The 21,929-nt window shown below is 34.0% G+C and overlaps 1 protein-coding gene across 1 annotated transcript in view; it reads right to left on the bottom strand.

Moving 5' to 3' along the window:
- LOC131804698 (uncharacterized) overlaps positions 1 to 21,929 on the bottom strand; it is a 120,619-nt gene that overhangs the window by 22,288 nt on the left and 76,402 nt on the right. The window contains exons 4-15 of the mRNA XM_059127760.1: positions 16,655 to 16,699; positions 15,059 to 15,194; positions 5,712 to 5,915; positions 5,542 to 5,649; positions 5,325 to 5,465; positions 5,104 to 5,256; positions 4,908 to 5,038; positions 4,401 to 4,484; positions 3,894 to 4,047; positions 3,428 to 3,828; positions 3,038 to 3,364; positions 2,109 to 2,325 (exon numbers count right to left, since the gene is read on the bottom strand). Coding sequence (XP_058983743.1) covers positions 2,109 to 2,325; positions 3,038 to 3,364; positions 3,428 to 3,828; positions 3,894 to 4,047; positions 4,401 to 4,484; positions 4,908 to 5,038; positions 5,104 to 5,256; positions 5,325 to 5,465; positions 5,542 to 5,649; positions 5,712 to 5,915; positions 15,059 to 15,194; positions 16,655 to 16,699 — 2,101 coding nt within the window. The remainder of the gene's footprint in view (positions 1 to 2,108; positions 2,326 to 3,037; positions 3,365 to 3,427; positions 3,829 to 3,893; positions 4,048 to 4,400; positions 4,485 to 4,907; positions 5,039 to 5,103; positions 5,257 to 5,324; positions 5,466 to 5,541; positions 5,650 to 5,711; positions 5,916 to 15,058; positions 15,195 to 16,654; positions 16,700 to 21,929) is intronic.

The following is a 21,929-nucleotide window of genomic DNA, read 5'->3' on the forward strand; positions in this document are numbered from 1 at the left end:
ATATTGTGCACCAAACTTGTAGTATCAGCACAAATAATATGGAATTTTGCACGTCAGTAACAACGATATTTGGGGAAATATATCAAATATAACTCAGAAATACCCTTGCTAAATTTTATCCAGATCGGTCAATATTTGGATATAGCTCCCATATATATCTTCGTCCGATTTGCCTTTTATGGTGCACCAAACGTGTAATATTAGCCCAAATGGAATGGAATTCGGTACTTACGACCAAATTGAGTCTAGAAACCAGAATGTCAAATTTGGTGGAAATCGGTTCAGACATAGCTATAGCTCCCATACATATTGTTCATTCGATTTGTTGAATTTATCCTGCATAGCCGCAATATGGACTCCGTAGTAACGATATAACGATGTAGTAACGATATATATATATATATATATATATATACAGCTCAGAAATAACTTTGTCAAATTTTATCGAGGTCGGCTATATATATATATATATATATATATATATATATATATATATATATATATATATATATATATATATATATATACAGCTCAGAAATAACTTTGTCAAATTTTATCGAGGTCGGCTCAGATTTGAATATAGCTCCCATATATATCATTTCATCATTTCATATTCAACCGAATTTTACCATTCGATTAAACTCGGTATATCCATTGCTCCTATAAATATTTTTTAATATAATCCTTATCGAAGTCATATCATGCACTATTTAGAAATGTTATTTGGGTAAAAGTTGGTATGATTACTTCACATAAATTCCCAATATAATTTTTTCTGTTACGGTAGCTCTACTAAATACACATAGTCGGCCCGTCCGACTCTTCACCTCTCTTTACTGTTTTTTATTTTGGCTGTTATTTTCTTTAAGTTTTTCCGTCTTCATGGATGCAGTTTTTTCAAAAAGCTATGCTCGATATTTATATAGCTTTAATAGCTAGGCCGTAAACAATGTAGACCCTGGTTGAGGGCAAGATACCTACAGTTTAAAGACGGGCATGCATAAATCTGAGGGGCATGCATAAATCGACTCAGAATGTGATTCTATGCAGGTCATCAAAAGGATCGATGGGTCTATCACGTTTCTTTTTACCTGTTACAAACAAATGCACAAGGACATAATACCTTGTGGTCAAAGGAATATAAAAAGATATAGTTTAAGATGAGATTTATTTGTTTATAGTTTTATAGCTGAACAGTGCAACAGAAGCCAGTGTAGTTCTTATTACCTGATTAGTTTTTTTTTTTTGAAATTTAAGGTAAGACTGGGTGCCAAAGATATTAATTTAGAAATGTGTGCAGAATTCTGGTCGAACTGAAACGTGATTTAAGGAAAAATAACGTGAAGCCAAAGTGCAGTGCATTCTCTAATGTGTGATATCGTGCGGTACAAAATGAGATCGAAATCGAAATTCGCTCAGCCCCTAGTATTTGATTTTTTATATATTGTCGACTGAGCTGCATTGTTTTATTTCATATATTAAAAGGAACCGTCATTTAGTGTTATGCAAAATATCAAAGCTCGATTCCTAGAATTCCTTTGCAATATTTCTAGTACTCTGACCAAAATATTCACAGCGAAAGCCGCCTCTGACTTTATTTCAATAACTGTGTTTGGCTCAACTATTACCAAAGAATTGAATTTGACGATATGGCGAGGCATACCCTAGTGATCAGTTCAGTTACGTAGAACAAAGTTCCATCCTAATCAGATGAGCGCCTAGATTTTGATATCTATTAGATTTCAAACGCGTTCTATTCCATATAGTCTCTATCGGAATCTAAAACAACACATGAATATCGGATATGAATATTGATGATTGACTTTGATTTTCGGATCGTTTTTCTGGTGCATACGCATATTGAGTTGTGCATTATTCGATGGATAAGCACATTTCAAAAGTGTGATTTTGCATCAACGCCATCATCATTAGTTATTGTGTCAAATGCTGACGTCATACATACAAGTAATGAAAATAATGATTACCAGCAACTGAATGTGGGGTTGCAAACCAAAAACAAAAAAAAAATATATATATATATATATAATGAAGAAGAAGAAAAAAAGAAATACAGATTTTACAAACACACAGGCGGGACGCATACATACCTGTTTCTCTTTGAGTAAACGCAGTCTTTGCAACAGCGGCAACCCGGCCCCAATGGGACTGGGAGTTTTATCGTGCAATTCGGCCTTCACATCCGCCGACTCTTCCTTTTCATCGGATCGCACTCGGGACATACGTTTCAGCATGGTTTTTCCATTTTTAGGGGATGTGTTGTGTAGCGGCTGCATTTCCAATGACTCATCACTTCTTCGTGATGTTCTTAGACGTTTGCCAAAACAAAATGTATACGTTGATCATATTACTATCTCAGGATTATAATTCTATGATTTTTTATTAGGTAATGTAAGACAAGTGCAAAGGCTGAAGCTGAGCGGGGCCGACAATGTGAACCCCTACACAAGACTTTCTCAAGATCTAAAACCCTTTTGCTTAGCATGAAATAACGCTTTGAGATACTGAGATCAATAATAGGACTTGTTCTTGCATTTAAAGGTTGGGAATTGATATTATTACGTTCCTCCTTTCGAATAGTCCTAGCGATGTGAATCCTATATCTTGCAGCAACCTGAATTTGAGTCTTCAAATATTTTTATATTGTGATGCGAGAGTTGTATCTGGCACTTGCTCGGTACCATATTAAAATCCAGTCCCTTGTATATGTTTGGATATATCATTATTCAAGTAATAAGGTATTCACAATTGTATCGGAATTTTGATAATTCTCACACAAAATTATAATTCAGTTTGCCCGCAAAACCTTTATCCGATCATCATCTGCCTAAAGATCTGACCTACTGCAATGTTTCACCTTGCTTAAAAGGCTTAAAATATAGACTTCTATTGTGATCCTAACCTGGCCTCATGCCAAATTTCGTTAGGATCTGTGGTGTTGGGTCAAAAAAAAAAAACGCTTAACTTTTGTATCAGCCACGCCACAACAATTCCCATATCTAATAGATGTTTGAATTACCTGGTTTTTTTAAGTACACTTCGGAATCCTTTGACATCATGTCTCAATTTATCGACAATCTTCTTTGAGGCACTATTTTCGCTACTATCACTGTGATTAACATGGTGGCTATGGCTGTGGTGATGTCCTTGGTGATTGGCTGCATCCTTGTCCGCCTTGGCTTTGGCGTGTTTCTTATTAACACATCTGACTTCCATTAGACGTTTTCTTCCCAGCGTTTGAAGTATTTCTTGAGCCTCTGGGTAGTCTTTCATAGCCGCCAATACATCTTCACGGGATAGGGAAAAAAGCTCGGAATACCCTACCGATCGAACATCTGCAGTTCGTCTAGAATTTGTATAAAGATCAATTTGAGTATTTAAGAATGTATTTCCTTTGCCATTGTCCTACTTGTTAAGGCCATCTAAGTTTAATATTCCGATTTCGCCGAAAAAATCACCCGCCTTCATGGTTGTCAACACTTTGCCCGTTTCGCTCAACACTTCCAAGATGCCGTCTGCTATTATGAACATTTCTCTAGCCACTTCGCCTTTGCGACATATTGAATCTCCAGGAGTGAAGATATACGCCTTCATTTTTAGCACCAGGTCGTGCAGGAATTCTGGTTGGCATTCTTGAAAAATGGTGACTTTTTTTAAAACACTCAAATTTACGTGCAATGCCAATTCCGTCTTCAGTTTATCTGGTAAAAGGCCAAGGGCTGTATTTATGTCGCCACCACCTTGGATGCGACCTCTGGACCAACTGTAGTCGTACCAACGAAGAACTCGCCGCTTCATACCACCAGGCACCTGTAAGATGTTAACAATCGTATCTATACTAAATCTAGTCAACTGGGTGCTAAAAGTTACCATACCTTATGGTGTCTCATGTAGGTTTTTGCTCCATCCAGCAGCCTTTCAAATTCGAGGCGATTTGCGTTTCGGTTGGTAATCACATTGCCAACTTGGCCGACAATGGTGGCAAAGATAAAAACACCAATTAAATAACTCACTATGGTGAAGACATATCTGAAATTGAACCATAATTTTAGGATTAATCGTTTACCTAGTCACACTCCTAAATAGGATTCATCAAAGTTTTCGAAAACAAGGATGACTTCACATACAAAGATGGTTATGAAGGAACTATGTACTCCTTGAAATGAATATCACAATCAACAGTTGAAGGCTGTCCGAGATTTTCGAAAACTTTGATTCTATTTATTCTTATCAAGAAGAAATAAAAAGATTAATGCAAATTACAACACTAGGCTTGGCTTGTTCGTTAAATTTCTTACGACTGGCGGACAGCCCTCAACTTTTTTTTTGCCGATATTTATTCCAGAGAGGTTTCTTAGTTATACGTAAAGTTATATGCATACCCATAGCTTGAACCAAACTGAAGTAATCTGGATTTGATTCCGCGCCTCGGGATCGATCTTGGGCCGTCCACCGAAAAATTTGGTCTTGATTTGAGTACGAAATATTGAATACAAAATATGTATGTATGTAATTAGTTATAGTTTTAGTGTGCTTGTCGCTAAGGAGTAACACAATAACCCAATGTAAATCAATGTAAAGCTAGAAGGTCAACCACATCTACTGCCGGCGAATGTCACATGTTGATATGAATCTCCCAGCTCCCAGATGTTAACTCGATTTACATCGATGTACCTATACATGAAATCCGTGTACAAGCCCAACAAGTCATGTTCTCAGTTTGATTCTATCTGAATTTGATTTGCATAACATAAGGCAAAAGTTTACAGTTCGCCAACAGAGAAGGCTGTCCTTCTAAGTTCTAAACATGGTACAAAACTGGGATTCAAATCCGCGCTTACGATTGTACACACTTTTTCATTTATTTCAAACATGATTATGAGACTTACTCTGCATTTGTCTCCGGTGTTGGCAAATCACCAATTGTGGTCAAGGTAAGAGTTGACCAATACAAACTTCCCAAATATTTTCGAGTCAATGTAGCATAATCTCCCGGACGGTATGGGTAAACCCAGTCACCCTGAAACAAATATTCACTTCATATAAGAATGTTGGGAGACAGCAATAAATGTGTGTTGCACTTACCTGGAAGCCTTCTGCTTCGGATAATAAATAATAGAAACAACCGAACCAATGGGCCAGTATCAACAGGATATGAATTAGGTTAACAACACGCCATAAATTTGGCCAAACAGTTCTACTTTCAACAATATAGTAAAAACGAACAGATCTATAAACCTGTGAGTAGAGATACCCGTCTCAATGTATTTCCAATAAAGAAGAACCGGACAAAAATGTTAATGTACCTTAAAGAAGCGAGTAAAACGTAACAATGGCTGAGGACCCATTCGCAGCTGCAGCAGATCAAACGGAACCAGCGAGATCATGTCCAATACAAAATTTCTAGAATGTATATAATGGCTAGCCAATTTCTTGTCATCGTAAACCTGGATACAAACGATCGAATTGTATTATGACTCGAGAAACCTCGATTTGGGGCCAACAGACAACCGCAATACATACCATGAGACCTTGTTCCAAATATCCAGTTCTCAACTGGACGATAATGTCAATAACAAATACCACATCTGTTACGCTATCACATAAAAACCAAAATGTCGGAACCGCTTGCTGTTAAATGAGAAAACTTGTCACCAAAACACAGCAGGCATTGTACGGAGCTTTAAACATACCTGCAGCTCGGGGAAACTTTGACGAACAATAAGCGTCCATAAATTGTACAAAACACAAATTGTCAACACCATTAACCAGTAGAAATGGAAATTTTCATCGGGATTAACAACGGAACGTCGCTTTTGAAGGTAACGTCTTCGCCTTTTCACAGTTTTATCAACGTCTCCAGAGGCACTTTCGGACCCTGTGTCTTCTACGGTTTCCTGCGTAAGAATAAAAATAAATTATCATGGATTAAGTTAATAATTTAAAACCACATCTCTGCACGAACATGGTTGGGCATAGTCAAATAATGATAATAATAATAATAATAATAATAATAATAATAATAATAATAATAATAATAATAATAATAATAATAATAATAATAATAATAATAATAATAATAATGATATTATTAATAAGATTGTCTAATAAATATGGATAATTCTGAAAAGTATCCGTAAAATTACAAGTACCCTCTACGCTACATACATAACAGATGGGTTTGTAGTGTGGCTCAATTATCACCAGTTAGCAGCGAAACCCAGCTTATCTGACTCCATAATGTCAAACGCGATATGACGTTTTGTGTTCTAATTTCATTTTTATATCCTCCACCGTAGTATGGAGGATATATTAAGTTTGACATTGCGTTTGTAACACCTCGAAATATGAATTTAGACCCCACAAAGTATAAATATTCTTGATGTCGATTTAGCGACATCCGCCGCTCTGTCCGTCTGGGGAAATCACTCCAGCTTCCGAACGAAATGAAGTAGGATAAAAAATCTATTCAGGTCTGGCAATTCAGCTAGGTCAGTAGGACTTTTGGTATTGAAATGGACAATATAGGTCGACCATGTAACTGTACTGACAGATTTAAAGTTGGGTGTTGAAGTCACAACATGGAAGTATTAAGAATGTAAAGTCATGCAATTATATGCTTCTAATTCTTTCATAATTATCCATTTGACAACATCTCATTGTCAAAATGATTTTGACCGACATTTTATGTATACGCATAACAGTTATGTCAGTTATGTTTCAAAAATAATTATAAATTCAAAATAAAAACGTTAGCTTTAATTTGAAAATATTGGAAGGTGTTTTCTTTGCAAGAAAATTGAAGTGGTTTATTTTGATGCAGTGCACCTTTATATTCTAACCTTTGCACATAATATGTGTTATTATACCCTCCACCATAGTATGGAGGGTATATTAAGTTTGTCATTCCGTTTGTAACTCCTCGAAATACTTATATCAGACCCAACGAAGTATATATATTCTTGATCAGCATAAAATTCTATGTCGATTTATCAATGTCCGTCCGTCTGTGGAAATCATTCTAGCTTCCGAACAAAATGAAGTAAGTTGATAAAATTTTACTCAAATGTGTACAATATCTGCAGGACTTTTAGTATTGAAAATGGGCGGATCTATACGTCTTCGTATAGCCCCAATATAACGGTACCTCCCAATATGCGGTATTTTGATGATTCCAGCGACATTTTTTACCGGAATTGTTTCAAATTTAGTATTTGAAGTTTGTAATAGATACTACAGCATAAAACAGAAAATGGGCCATGTAGGTTCACGTCTTCGTATAACCCCCATGTAACTGTACCCCCCGATATTCGGTATTTTGATGATTTTAGCGACATTATTTGCCGGAACTATTTCAAATTTGGTATTTGAAGTTCGTAATGAATACTACAGCCTACGACATAAAATTGTCTGTGCAAGTACAGGTCTTCGTATAGCCCCCATATAACGGTACCTCCCGATATTCGGTATTTTGATGATTTTAGCGACATTATTTACCGAAAGTGTTTCAAATTTTGTATTTGAAGTTCGTAATGAATACTACAGCCTATGACAGAAAATTGTCTGTGCAGATCCACGTTTTGTAACCACTATGCTACGTCCCTATATTCGGTATTTTGATGATTTTAGCTGCATTATAAACAGATTTCTATACCCTACACCACATAGTGGTAAGGGTATTATGTCTTTGTGGATTTGTTTGTAACATGAAAAAGGAAACGAGATAGACCCTTAGTTACTTTTGAGAATCTCCATAGAATCACTTTCTAAGTTGATTTATTCATGTCAGTACGTCTGTCCGTCCGTCCGTCTGTCTATGTATTCTTGTGGACAAAATGCAGGTCCCATTTATTATCCGATTGAGATGAAATTTTCCAAACAACATTTGTTTGGCTCAAGGACGAACCCTATTAAAATTGGAGATAATCGGTAAAAATTTAGATATAGCTCCCATATATATCTTCGTCCGATTTGCCTTTTATTGTGCACCAAACGTGTAATATCGGCCCGAATACTATGGAATTTTGCACATACAACCAAGTTAGGCCTGAAAATAAGTATGCCAAAGTTGATCGAAATCGGTTCAGATATATATATTGTTCATCCGATTTGTTATTTTTGTCCTCCGCGGCCGTAATATGCATTCTGTTACAACAATATTTGGGGAAATATATCAAATGCAGCTCAGAAATACCTTTGCTAAATTTTAACGAGATCGGTTCAGATTTGGTTATAGCTCCCATATATAACTTCGTCCGATTTACCTTTTATTTTGCACCCAACGTCTAAAATATACCCAAATGGGATGGAGTTTGGCACATACTACCGAATTCAGTCTAGAAGCTAGTATGTCAAATTTGGTGAAGATCGGTACAGATATAGATATAGCTCCCATATATATTGCTCATCCGTCCGTCATTTAAAAGATACAAATGCTTCGGCATATTTAGTCCTTTGAACTTTAAATTATAATTATAATTATAATCATGGCCTGTATGATTGAATTCTCCCATAAAAACTTTTAATTGTTACGTGGAGCTCCGCCCGACTTTAGGACTTTTTTACTGGTTTTTTTTCAAGTTTCGCATTGTAATAGCTTGTGAGAAAAGTTGTCTATGCAGGTCCACGTCGTCGTATAGACTCTAATATACGGCTACATTAGGTATTTTAAAGATATTAACAGAATTTTTAACGGATTTTATTTTTTTGAAAATTGTTAAATTTATACCAAATGGTGGAGGGTATTCAGAGTTTGGCCCGGCCGAACTTACAGCTTTTTTAGCCGAACTTACAGCATTTTCAATACCAAAAGTCCTGCAGACATAATACACATTTGAGTAAAATTTCATCAACCTACTTCATTTCGTTCGGAAGCTAGAGTGATTTCCACCGGCGGATAGACGGACAGACATTGCTAAATCGACATAGAATTTTGTGCTGATCAAGAATATATATACTTTGTGGGGTCTCAAATGTATATTTCGAGGTGTTACAAACGGAATGGCCTCCATCATAGTATGGAGGGTATAAAAAAGCAAAAAAAAAGAGTTATTGGGCTTATTCAAAACCCCTTGAAACAGGGAGTACGGTAAACACGATGTAATTTTGGTAGAAATGGCTGGACGTATAAATTTGACTAAATCGGATACGCTTTTTAAGAGTTATCGTGTTTATCATGGTATAATTACAGAAGGTAGAACAAAGTTAACCCCTAAATAATTTTTCTTTCTTTGAGCACCCCCTATTCTGTCAAAACACATACACAGTTTGTATATGTGTGTGTATTGTTTTGAATAAAAAGAAAAATAATTTGAAATTTGTTCAAATTTAGGGACAATATAAATTCATATTTTTCACGTTAACGAGTAAAAAATGTCTAGTTTTGAGATAAAACAATCTTGTCCTACTATCTTGGATTCAATTTTGTTGAGAGATACCAATATTCCAATCAAGTTTTGTAGGTTTCCGCATTATATTATTTTTGTGAAAAAAAATATTGATAGACAAACCCAATTGTTGCATGTTTTAAAAGTCTATTTGACATAATAAGACTCCAGTACAGAGTTGCATTTTTCTAGTTTTCTTTTAAGTTGAGCAACCTTTCTTATTGAGCCATGGTGCTTACCAAACAGATCAGAAAGAGGGACGGAGCACATGGTTACGTCGACTAAAATGAACTGAAACCATTGTTTTTATGGGACACATGTTGGGCGAATCAATTTATATATACCTTCTGAAGTCGTAAGGCTAAGAGATAAAAAAAATCCAGTACAGCCTACATGGTCGGACATTGAAACATCCTGAATATTTGGCATATTTTGGCATTGTGAAGCCATCAACAACTATGCTGATCTGCATTTGATATTTCTGTTTCTCATGAGATATTATTTTCGTCGGTAATTTGCCAAACAATTTTGTTAATTTGTGGAAAATTGGAAAATTGCTGTACTAGATAATTAACTTTGTTAGAGAATTACACCACAGACCCAATTAAAAAATACTGCTTTTACTAGCAAGAGCCCGCTGCTTCGTCAGCGAAAAGTCCACCATAAAATTAAGAGAAGAGTTCGTGTTAGGCATTTTTAGTACTTAAAGTGCATATTTTTTTCTTTTTGTTAAAATATTCTAATCCTAACTTCAAACAACCGATTTCCAATATTATTACCATTTAGTATTTTTTGGACAATTATAGTACACAGTTCCAAAATTTCCCCCATATCTCAACACCAGATACCAAAAGAGACCTCATTGTCATATTTCGAGAATCCAGCTCTATACATTACATAATCTATATCTATACACTCAATACCAAAGTACCCGTAGTACTTTTCGAACAATCATAGTACGCATTCCTAAATTCACCAACTTCTCTCAAAACTACTAAATGGAATGGCTGGAATCTTAAAATTTGATATTGAGGTTACTGTTGGTATCTAGAATCGAGATATGGACGTGGTTTTGGAAATGTGTACTACAATTGTACGAAAAGTACTCAATAGTGCCAAGTTAAGTATTGGGTGAACGAATGGAGCTGAAATCCATTTAAGGAAAAAACTGAATATGAATATATTCTTACCGAACTGGTGTAGCAGAAAAGTTAGTACGATACATGAAGATTTGTTTGAAAATATAATCCACGAAATAAGGAACAAATTACGCATTTTGAGTAGTTAAATGAACGAATCTAATTAGCAGTATTTAATAAGATAAACGAAAAATTGGGGCAAATATTATGAAACCTCTATTATATGAACAGTTATATTATTGTGGAATCATTTGTTGTTGAATTTCTACAATGTCAATCTGGGGTTATTGTCAAAATGCGAAAAATGTTCCTCTGGGTGAGTTCGGTTGGGAAATTCAAATGAGACTTTAAATAGTTGATTGGAAAGTCACTCAAATCGGTATGGTGATCACAATATTAAACATATCGAAATGTGGACCTTATCGTTGTGTGATACTCACGCAGATATATCTAATATCGCGTCCAACTCTGAAATACCGAATATCGGGAGATAATGTTATTGTGGGTATTATATTAAATATTTGTAGCCTCAAAAATGTTTGCATGAAAAGGTTACAAATGAAACGACAAAGTTAACATATTCGCCATAGTTTGGGGAGGGTATAAAACATGCTGCAAGTGCCAAAAATCCTGTGGTCTATATATCCGTAAAGAGATTTATGGAGGAGACGGGCTTCGGCAATAAATTAGAACCTGACCATTAAACGCGTGCAAAATGACTTACTGCTCGGAGATCTAAATGTGTTATATTCGAATTTTCTTAGAAACAAATATTTTCCAAGTATATTGTTTATGGGATGAACCTCGTTCTCATGACCTTAAGATTTTGCACGTTCGTTCCAGGATGTTTGGTTTCACTTCTTGAATATGATCCAGATTAATTATTCGCTGTGTATCTTTTTCTAGGCGATATTTTCTGTCGTCGGACGTAACAATTATCATCCTCGAGAAATGCAACAATAACAAGACAAAACGGGACGAACTTTTAATACTCTGTGGCTTAAATCGTCAAAATACCAAATATCGTGAGATACCGTTACATGGAGACTATGAGAAACCGTGGACTAACAGGGCCCTGCCTACTGAGGTCATATGTTCAAAATTCTGATTTCCATAGCTATATCGAATCATAATCTTACCACAAGTATGCTATAAAAATGCTTAACGGTGCTTTTTGAAAGTAAACATTTGTTTTTTATTATTCTTGTTCACTTTTTGGTGATATTTTAAGAAGAAGATTCCTATAAAAGCAGATGGGAAATTTGTTTTTAAAAAGCTGAATATTATCCATAAAAACTTTTATGTGGATGCTATACGAAGACGTATTGCTGCATAAGTATTTTTTATCTTAGGCTGTAGTACCCATTACGAACTTAAGTCACGAAGAACTTCTTCGAAGTAGTCACGAAGAACTTCTTGTATAGAATTCAAACAATTATTAAAAAGCATCAAAATACCGAATATCGTTATATGAGGGCTATACGATATGGTGGACCGATATAGCCAATCTTCGTACTTGACCTGCCAGCAGACAAAAGCAGATTGGTACAACATTTTAGCTTCCTATCTTTATTCGTTTTGCCTCTAGTGTGATTACAATAGACGGACAGACGGACAGACGGACAGACGGACGAACTGAGAGGGCTAAATCGTCTTAGAATTTTACACTGTTTGTTAGGTCTAAACTTATATAAGGGTATAAGAAAGCATCATAAGTGGATCGTCTTAAATTTGCAAGAAAATGTAAAAAAGGGGAAAAAAGTAATTTTCTCTGACGAAAAGAAATTTAATCTAGACGGTCCTGACTCATACTCATCCTATTGGCACGACTTCAGGTCAAACGATGTTCGAAACGTAATTTCGGTGACGGCAGCGTTATGGTGTGGGCAAATCAAATATCTCTTTCACTCCTACAAAAAGAACAGTACAATTTATAACGAACTGTTGAAAGATGATTTATGGATGGAAAATGTGTGAATCCATGTTTCTAAACAATCGAAATGTTGGTTTAATGAACTTAATGATCCGGACTTGTGGGGATACAATGTCCGTAAAGTTTACGCAAATAATGCCCAAAATGTCGGCATAATAACAGTAACAGAGCTAGATGTAAGAATTAAACAAGTCTGGGAAAAAATTATTCGGATCTCCTTAAAAAAATAGTGGAATCAATGCCGGACCGTGTTTTTGAAATAATCCACAACAAAGGATCATCCACACATTATTAATGCTGCCACAGTGGCTCGCAAATTTAAGTGCGATTATAGGAAACTGGATGTTGACTCAAAAATGAGTAAAAACAAACATACAAAGTGCAAATGATTTTTTTTTGGTTAACAATATTTTAAGTGAGATCTTAACTAATTTAATAAACAAATGCATAGTCCTCTATATGGTTCCATTTTAATTTCGTGTAATTTTTTAAGGAATAAGAATAAAGATATCGACGTAGAAACGTTCAAATTGAGTTTGCCGACAGCGCTGCTTATTTTCGAGTGCTGATAAAGTCAATTTTTAAACAATTTAATAAACAACTATACATTATCAATTACTCAAATAATGACATAACTATAAAATGCGTTTTTAGAGCTAGCAAATTTTTATTTTATATACAAAGTTCCCTTTATCTTTCTATCAAATTCTTCGTGTTGATATGCATTGAAATCAAAAAGTTATAGCTTTTTTATTTGGAGTTCGACATAAATCAACAAAATAATATAAATTAAATAAATACTTCAAGCCATGTTCAATATTGCATAGAAATTAAGCAACGATACCTCTCTTCATGTAACCTCTCTTCAAATAATTGTCTCTGAGATTGAATTACTTTTTGTGCAACGGAATTACATTAGATATGGCACTCTATTAACAAATAGGCGGATTAGCATTAATTGGAAATCACAATTGGAAATCGCAATTATTGCCCTATCCAAATGAAATTTAGCACAAATCATTTGTTTGGCCCAAGGACGAACCCTATTGAAATTGGAGATAATCGGTCAAAATTTATATATAGCTCCCATATATACTGTTCATCCGATTTGTTATATTTGTTACCCACAGCCGTAATATGCACTCCGTAACAACGATATTCAATATATCAAAAACAGCTCAGAAATATCTCTGCGAAATTTTATGGAGATCGGTTCAGATTTGGATATAGCTCCCATATATATCTTTATCCGATTTCAAAGTCCGAATTTAAAGATACAAATGCTTCGGCATATTTAGACCTTTGAACTTTAACTTATAATTATAATCATAGCGTGTATAATTGAATTCGCCCAAGAAACTTTTAATTTTTATGCAGAGTTCTACTAAATTAGCAATGTGGTGTAGGGTATCATAAAGTCGGACCCTCCCGACTTTAAGACTTTCTTTACTGGTTAAATAAATATTATGCAAGTGGAACGTTTTCCCTAAAATCGTCTTCGAATAATTCTGTTTCAAGTTTTCTTCGTCTATACTTTATATTGTCTATGGAATAAGTATTGGAAAATTCATTTTATATATGACTCAAATATGCCTTTGATTTAATTTATACTTAAAATACCAAATCGGTAAACAATTGATAGGTTCAAATGTTTAGCATGATACAAAATGTTTCATAACCTGTTAAATGGGAAGAGTATATATAATCAAACGAATTCGTCCTTGGACAGAACAAAAAATGTTGGGAATTGCGTATTGGTCAAATTGTGACTTTAGGTATATCGATCTTCCCATTTCGCCTAGCTAAGGTCGTAGTTATAGTCTGATGCTGACGAAATGGATTTAAAATTGGATTCAAAATAGAACCTATCGGCGCGTAATTTCAAGAAAAAATAAGATTTTAGAACGGGAAAGAAACCCACAATTTTGGATAGTCATGGAATAATATTAAGCGGTTGAGATGGATCCTAACTTGAGTGCGAGGAATACCGAAATTTCCATTAAACCGCAAATATTTTTAATGCTGAAAGTCACTTCCCAGCTAAATTACATTTAGATGCCTGAAAACGGAACTTCTGACCTTTACATTGATGATATATGTAAATATAAACCGGAATCGAAATTTTCGACTATTATTTTGAATTCCCATTAACACGACAGAGGGTAAATATAGGGGAAATACAAAAGCCGAGGTAACCCTTTTGTATCGCCATGTGACATTATTAGAAGAATGAAATGCAATGTTTGAAAAAAAAACAGTTTCGGATGGGTAATTTGTGATATTTGCTCTGGAGCCAGTAAGGTGATGTGTATTTGTATCTTTTAGAGGTCGTATGGTTTTTGAAAACATTAGCTCTCAGTTCTATCACAACATCTACTTTTAAATTGCAAATTAACACATTGCTTCCGTAAATTACAGTATTGTAGGGTAGGATCGGCCATGCCCAACGTCGAGTATTTACTTTTATGTTTTATTTTTCAATTTTAAACCATCTGACCAACAAGACCAATAATAACGTAAAATAAAGAATAACAATTGCCCAAATAATAATTCACAAAGCTTTTAATTGTTATTAAACTTACCTGAGCTTCAGGTATTTGTCGTGTGGAGAATCGTTTGAGAAATGAGTCTTCCCTTTTCAGCGGTGGCTTTTTCTGCATTGCAGATGATATTTGAACTGTTGTTCGAAGCTTCATCCATCGTTGATTTGAACGTGTCCTGTTGTTGTAAGAGTACTATGTTAAATATCAATTTGTCAATCACTAATAAGGCCACACAATGTTTCCGAAGGCCAATAATAAATACACATTTAAAGCACAAAATGGTAAAAATTTCTAACGAAATAACAGTGGGAAGGAGAAATAAAAACGGAAAAAAACACTTTAGATGTCTACTTACGTTACAATAACATGGACTACTTACAAAACTTTTGGATGACACAGATACGGAACGAACGAGCGAGCGAGCGAGTTTTATCAACATTTAGATGGAGTGGAGAGTGGTTGAGACTATGATGCACTTATCTACACATACAGTTGCACCCCGTTGGGGGCATACGGTTACGGACGAGAATGGATGTGGAGTATGAAAACGAAACATAAACGTAAAGGCAAATCGAAACGTAAACGGAACGGAACGGAAACGTAAACAACATTTACTACCCATACAACAAATATTGTATGTTTGTTTGTCTGTCTGTGTCATCTCACACATGTCACATGCAAATCCACTTCACATCGATTTCTAAAAAAAGAATAGCAACATTGAGTTTCAAAAACCAACAGCAAAAACAGAAAACAAAAGCAAAAATATTATTGATAAAAAATAACTGTGAAAAAAGTTACTTAACACAGGGTTAGTAGTTTTAGTTCGAACAATAATTTTGGAAAACTTAAAAGAGGAAATTCATTCCAATCTATTCATATTAGCTTAAACTACAACTCAATTGTTTCCGCCTTAGATTTATCATACATTTTACTTCTATATTTCCTACATACGGTTTTGGCATGGAGTTTTCAACGTCGCTAAGACAAGACTTGACTATGGTGCGGATACCAGTCCGTGAACTCTCTCCATTACAAAGGTTGGACATTTAACAGTTCAATTTAACGCAACGTATTTACAAGAACGCAACTGCAGCGTATCACTTATGGCTATGTCAAAATTCCAACAAACTTCGTTTATGAAAAATAAGTATGTATGAGAAACGTAATAAAGAATGTTATGTGAAAAAAAAATGAACAGAACGGAAACGGAAACGGAAACAAGAAGCAATTTGCCAACGACAGAGCTATTCATTCATTCGGTTGTTGTCGTGGTCATGTTAACTTTTGCTGTACCACTAATAAAAGAAGAAGGAGCACTAAAATTTCAAAAAAGTATTGTATACGGAGGTATGTATGTCAATCGGACAACTGGCATCAAATTAGCAATTCTAAACTTTTATTCATATATATATATATAAATAGGTATGCGAAAAAAAAAAAACAAAATTACTTCTCAAAAAATGGTTATTACGAATGTGTGCTTTATTTAATTGGATTTGTTGATTTTGTTTTTTCTTATTTAAATTGGTTTTTGTTTGTTTAACAAAGCGTACATGCCGATTAGACAACCCATTAGTTAAGCTTTTCTTTTAGTAGGTTTTATTTTTTTGTTTTTGTATTTTGTTGACTTACCAATCGGATTCTGGATCCGAAGTTCCATCTCCGATACGTGATTTCCTAAACGAATTCAAAATGTCATTCAAAGCATTACTCAAGTGGCAGTTAAACACATAATTGCATTTGCTAGCTTAAATAAAGGAATTGTGCAGTCTCTTAAATTGAAATTTGTTCTTGGATTTCGGATTTCCTGATACCTACAACCTTGTTGTTTCTTTTAGCGGAACAATATCTTCGTATGACATACATGAATTCTCTTCTCTACATTACGATTACAAACAGTAATATGTATATATTTGAATATGAAATAAAATATGTATGTAATATAAGATATATATTAATATTTTTTCTATAACGGAACGGAGGAAGTTAGTTAGGAGAGTCAGAAGAATAAATATGTATATTTATTATAATTCAATAAATTATTCCAAATAAACGTTCGACAAGCTTTCTTTCAAGAGATAGTCAGAATTCCAAATACATGTATATCAAATCGGTAATGACAACAAAGGCATACTTTCGAATTCGTCTGCAAATAAACCGAGAAGCGCAGATAACAAAATAAATGTCATTCTGTGAAACAATAAACAGTTCTGTGGCATAGATTTAAAAACTTAACTTTAATTATTTTTCGATTTCAACGATATTCTATGTTTTGTATGTGAAATTTCGTTTTTAGTATATGACGAACAAAAATAAAGTGGAGATGTCGCTACAAACATTCATCAGATGTTGCCTATCAAATTGGTTAATGTTTTTGTTTCCTGTTTCGATGATCGACATCACCGTTATTAACGCGAAACTATTATACATATATCATTTTGCCACTGATAAATAGCACTTCAGTGTGTGTGTGCGTATTTTCTATTTTTTAATATAATCAGTAATTTAAATTGCGTTTTAATTACAAAACGGCACCGTGCTATCTTTCAGGCACATTGTTGTTCTATATCGAGCTTTATCGGCAAAGTATGACAACTAAACAAAAGGAAATTGGTCGGCCCTATTGTGAAATCAAGCAGGCGGAAGCTTTAATATAGAACGTGTTATCAGAAGAAAAATAACAAATGAAAAACAAAAAAAAAAAAATCAGGCGTCGTTTTTTATTGAAATAAAATTAACTTCTGACGCACAATAGAATGTTAGAAAATTGGTCATTTCATTTGTATGTAATCGTATATTTCTTGGGGTATTTAGTTATGAAATTTACATTAGAAGGCGGTAGGAATTGAACATACCGCATACCTAACAAAAATATATGTTTTATTATTTTTTAATAAACATGTGCCAAATAATTTCGGATGCAATGTAACATTTTACTATAGTAACATCATTGTCAATGTGTCAAAGTAATTTTAAACTGTTTGAAATTGAGCCGGATAGGGTGGAGATTACGTTTTATGATTTTATTAATTTAGTTCTCTTCGGGATGAGTGTCATTACCTGAATTGTTCTGTAAAAAGGAAGCCAGAGAGCTTCCATTTGCAATGATTTCTGGAAAAATAAATTATTAAGGCTGAGACCGACTGGGATTTGAACGACAGACCTAGGTTTGCAGATGTTGCCGTCTCAAAACAAGATTTTCTCTGAAAAAGATTTGCTAGCAGCATTTGAGTCGAACTTGGGCTGTTATGATGTTTAGCTCGCATATGCTTTATGGAATAACTTCTCAGTAATACTCAATAAATAACAAATACTACCTTCCAAGAAACAGCCACCATTCACACCACGGCAAAATGCATTGCAGAGTCTCTCTGGCATTACTTTTCATTGCAAATTTCAGATCCCTACGTTTGTCTCGAACGAAAAAAAAAACACAAAAAGGTTTTAACTTAATTTATCGTAATATGTGTTTCGAAGAAACTTGCCAGTTGTCCTTGCCGATTTGATTCGAATTCTAAATATTGAAAACAAAAAAAATGATCCATTATCAAACGGCTCGACGCATGAAATCTTCAGTGCTTGTGATCTGTTTTTTTTTTTTTTTTTTGTTAGTCATCATTGATCTAAGCTACGATTTGGGATTTATAAACAGACTCTTGTCCTGGTAAAACACTGTGGAGATTAATGAGTTTTGCATCTCAATCCGAAACATTACACTCTCTACGAAACAAATCCAGTTCCCCACTAATAATATGATAACTATTTTGAGGTTACAGAATTTGTACAAACAATTCTTCACTTTTTTGAAATAGAAGAAAATTTGCTAAAAAAACAAATAAAATCAAATGTAGGGTCCTATAAAATGTAGGCATTTGTAGAAATGTATATAATTTTGGTGAATTCCGTAACACGGTGTTACCTACAAAAAATCCAAATGTTATTTCATTCGTGATATGTAGTAAAAACAGGTTGTAAGTCCAAAATTGGGGAAAACGCATTGCACACAAAACATGCGATTTTGTAAATCTGAGTTGTGGGGAAAACGCATTGCACACCAAACATGCGATTTTGTAAATCTGAGTTGTGGGTTCATAGTACTTTTTTTCAAAATTCTGTAATTTCTTAATAGATAGACACATGGTACAATAAGAAGGTAGAACAGCTTCGTAAACAACATCAATACAGTCCTGAGGCTATGCCCGCTTCCTGTCATTATATGCAATTATATGCAACGAGTTGCTTTCATTTTTTTTTTTTTTTAATTTTTATATTTTTCCTCATTGTTAAAGCGCGAAAAATGAATGCAATGCCTCAATTTTCGTCAAAAATGCGTAAAAGCAAATTTTGTGTAAAAGCAAACAAACAGTCGAAGACTCGAAATAAGGCAAGAATCCACGGAACAACCTCTAAAAATGAGGATAATTTACAGAAGCTGCTGCTCCAAATAATGGACTTTTCCGTGGATTTATAAAAAATCTATATTCCTTCAACACATCAAATCCTCGATTTTTAAAGAAAATATAACGCTCTCAAATTATGGATTTTTGAAGAAAGCATATTTGCGCATCTCATATAGTGGATTTTTTTTATTTATTTTAGACCTAAAAATTATTATTTGTGAAATGAGACCAATTTCTAATCTCAAGGTCTTAAAGGATTCGTCTATCAATAAACATTCCGTGCCGAATATTACACTGGTTATTTCTATCCCATATTGGTTTGTATGAGTGTAAAGATGATACGTTCCCCTTTTAAATTATGAAAAAATTGGAACAGGGAACAAAGTCTTTAAAAAGAATTAATTTTTGCGCAGTTTCAAAACTATTCTCCTCCAGTTTAGAAGCTATGAAATGGTAAGTACTCTGGGTCGTTTTCCAATCAAATATTTCGGGTTAAAATTATGACAACAGATTTTGGAGTAGGGATTCAAATTGATTCCACACATCGTACTCTATTTCAATCCTTCCTCCTTGCTTGGCCACATGAAATACTACTCCTTCTCGATTATATTTTATTTGTATTGTATTTGCACTTTATCACAAATCTGTTTTTAGGTAAAAAAGTTCAGCCGGAGTTTCGACAGATTTATATCCTCAGAATTTGACCATTTCTTTGTGTTTACTTTATTTGAAGGACGTATCATAAAATTAAATAATTCAAACTTACCACTAAATCTATATTGATACTTTGAAGAGAAAAGGGGAATAATATCACATTTTATGAGAATAATGTTATTCAATATTTCGACCCTTTGTAGAATAGGTACCAGATCTAATGTTCAAATATGATCTGATGAAGATATAAAAGAACATAGGCTATTATCTGGGTGAATTATTTTCACTTTGAGGGATTAGAATTGGTGAATAGACATATGAATGAACTAAAGGAAGGATTGGTCTTTGTTTGTCCTCCAATATGCGTTCGTTTACAAACCACACAACACCTCATATTTGGTTTGCTTTTAACTTCTTCCAAATTTTTCAATTTTAATAATTGTTTAGGATTGTTTTCATTAATGTATCTGTAGGGCGAATTCATATTACACCAATTCGTTTGACATATCATGTCGCCTACAGCTGGCCTCATAGGGCTACCTTGTAATTCTACCTTGGTACCATGTATAGACGACACATATTTGACACGTTAAACAATTAAAGTTCTCAAATTAGGATCAGTCCATGGTACAATAAATTCAAGGTAGGGCAGAACTACCATATGATTTAAATTTTTTTATTTTTCTGGCTTAATATGTCGACTTAATTTGTTATGTGTGTGTATTCTTTTCAATAATAAAAAAAATAGTACAGAAAATATTCAAATTTGGGTGTTTTCAAAATGCTTATTGCGTATGCATCCACAAATCTACAGTTTTTGTCGCGAAATAAACCATAAGAGATATATATAGAACATGATTTTGAAAAGATATTTGACTTTTCATTCAGTCTTCGCGGTTTTCAATTATTTATTCAAATAAATGCAACAAGTTGTTTGCTTTTTTATTGTTTTGATAGTAATTCTGACATTACAAGCCAAACAGATAGACCTCCATACTTGCATTTTTTTCAAAGTTAGCCTACCTTGTATTCATTGTACCATGGATCAGTCGTTGCAGAGGTATTAAAGGTCAAGATTTATCTTTCAATTTTTGATCATTTGCATGGATGTGAGAGTGTTTTAATCACTTGTTTCTTAAGAAAGGTCAAAATAATTATGAAAACAAATGATAAATTTTCTTAAAAATATTTTAATTATTATTTGACAAATTAAAAAAAAAAAACATTTACTCAACGTAAAGGAAGATAATAATAAGACATAAGAATCAGATATTTAAAAAATTTCATTTACGTAAAAAACTGTAGATGACATGGGTGAATGGCGTTTATCGAAGCAATGCATCTTCACATTTTCTTATTAGGCGCAATAATATGTACTAATAACACATTGGAAGTATCAATATCTGAGCATTTGTACTTGTTTTAATTTTGTCCATCACACTCCACTGGAAAAAGAGCTCGGTGTAATTGTGTCCTTTGTGTGCAATTGTTGTTGTGATGACACAATCTGAGCTACATGTATTAGTGGCCAAACACATTACCAATTTTATTTTAATAATCCTTTGGTTCTAGTGGGACTAGTGTGTATTAGTTTTTGGACAATAGGTTAGTTACAAATTTTCGGCATTGCATCACCCAATTTCAAGTCAAACGTTTTTGATTGTCTAATACCTGGATATTAACTACCGTCAATTTGACCAGATATCGTATTTGCCATTTATAATTTAGGTGACTCCATATCTTTGTAGATTTCGGAAAAGCATTTGATGAATTTATTTACCTTATCGTTAATCTATCGGTTTCTTCGGTGCTACATGCATGTACTCCTTTAGGTCGTTTATCACCAACTGCTA

Source organism: Musca domestica, unplaced genomic scaffold (genome assembly GCF_030504385.1).
Source record: "Musca domestica strain aabys unplaced genomic scaffold, Musca_domestica.polishedcontigs.V.1.1 47, whole genome shotgun sequence".
In the NCBI taxonomy this organism is placed as follows: domain Eukaryota; kingdom Metazoa; phylum Arthropoda; class Insecta; order Diptera; family Muscidae; genus Musca; species Musca domestica.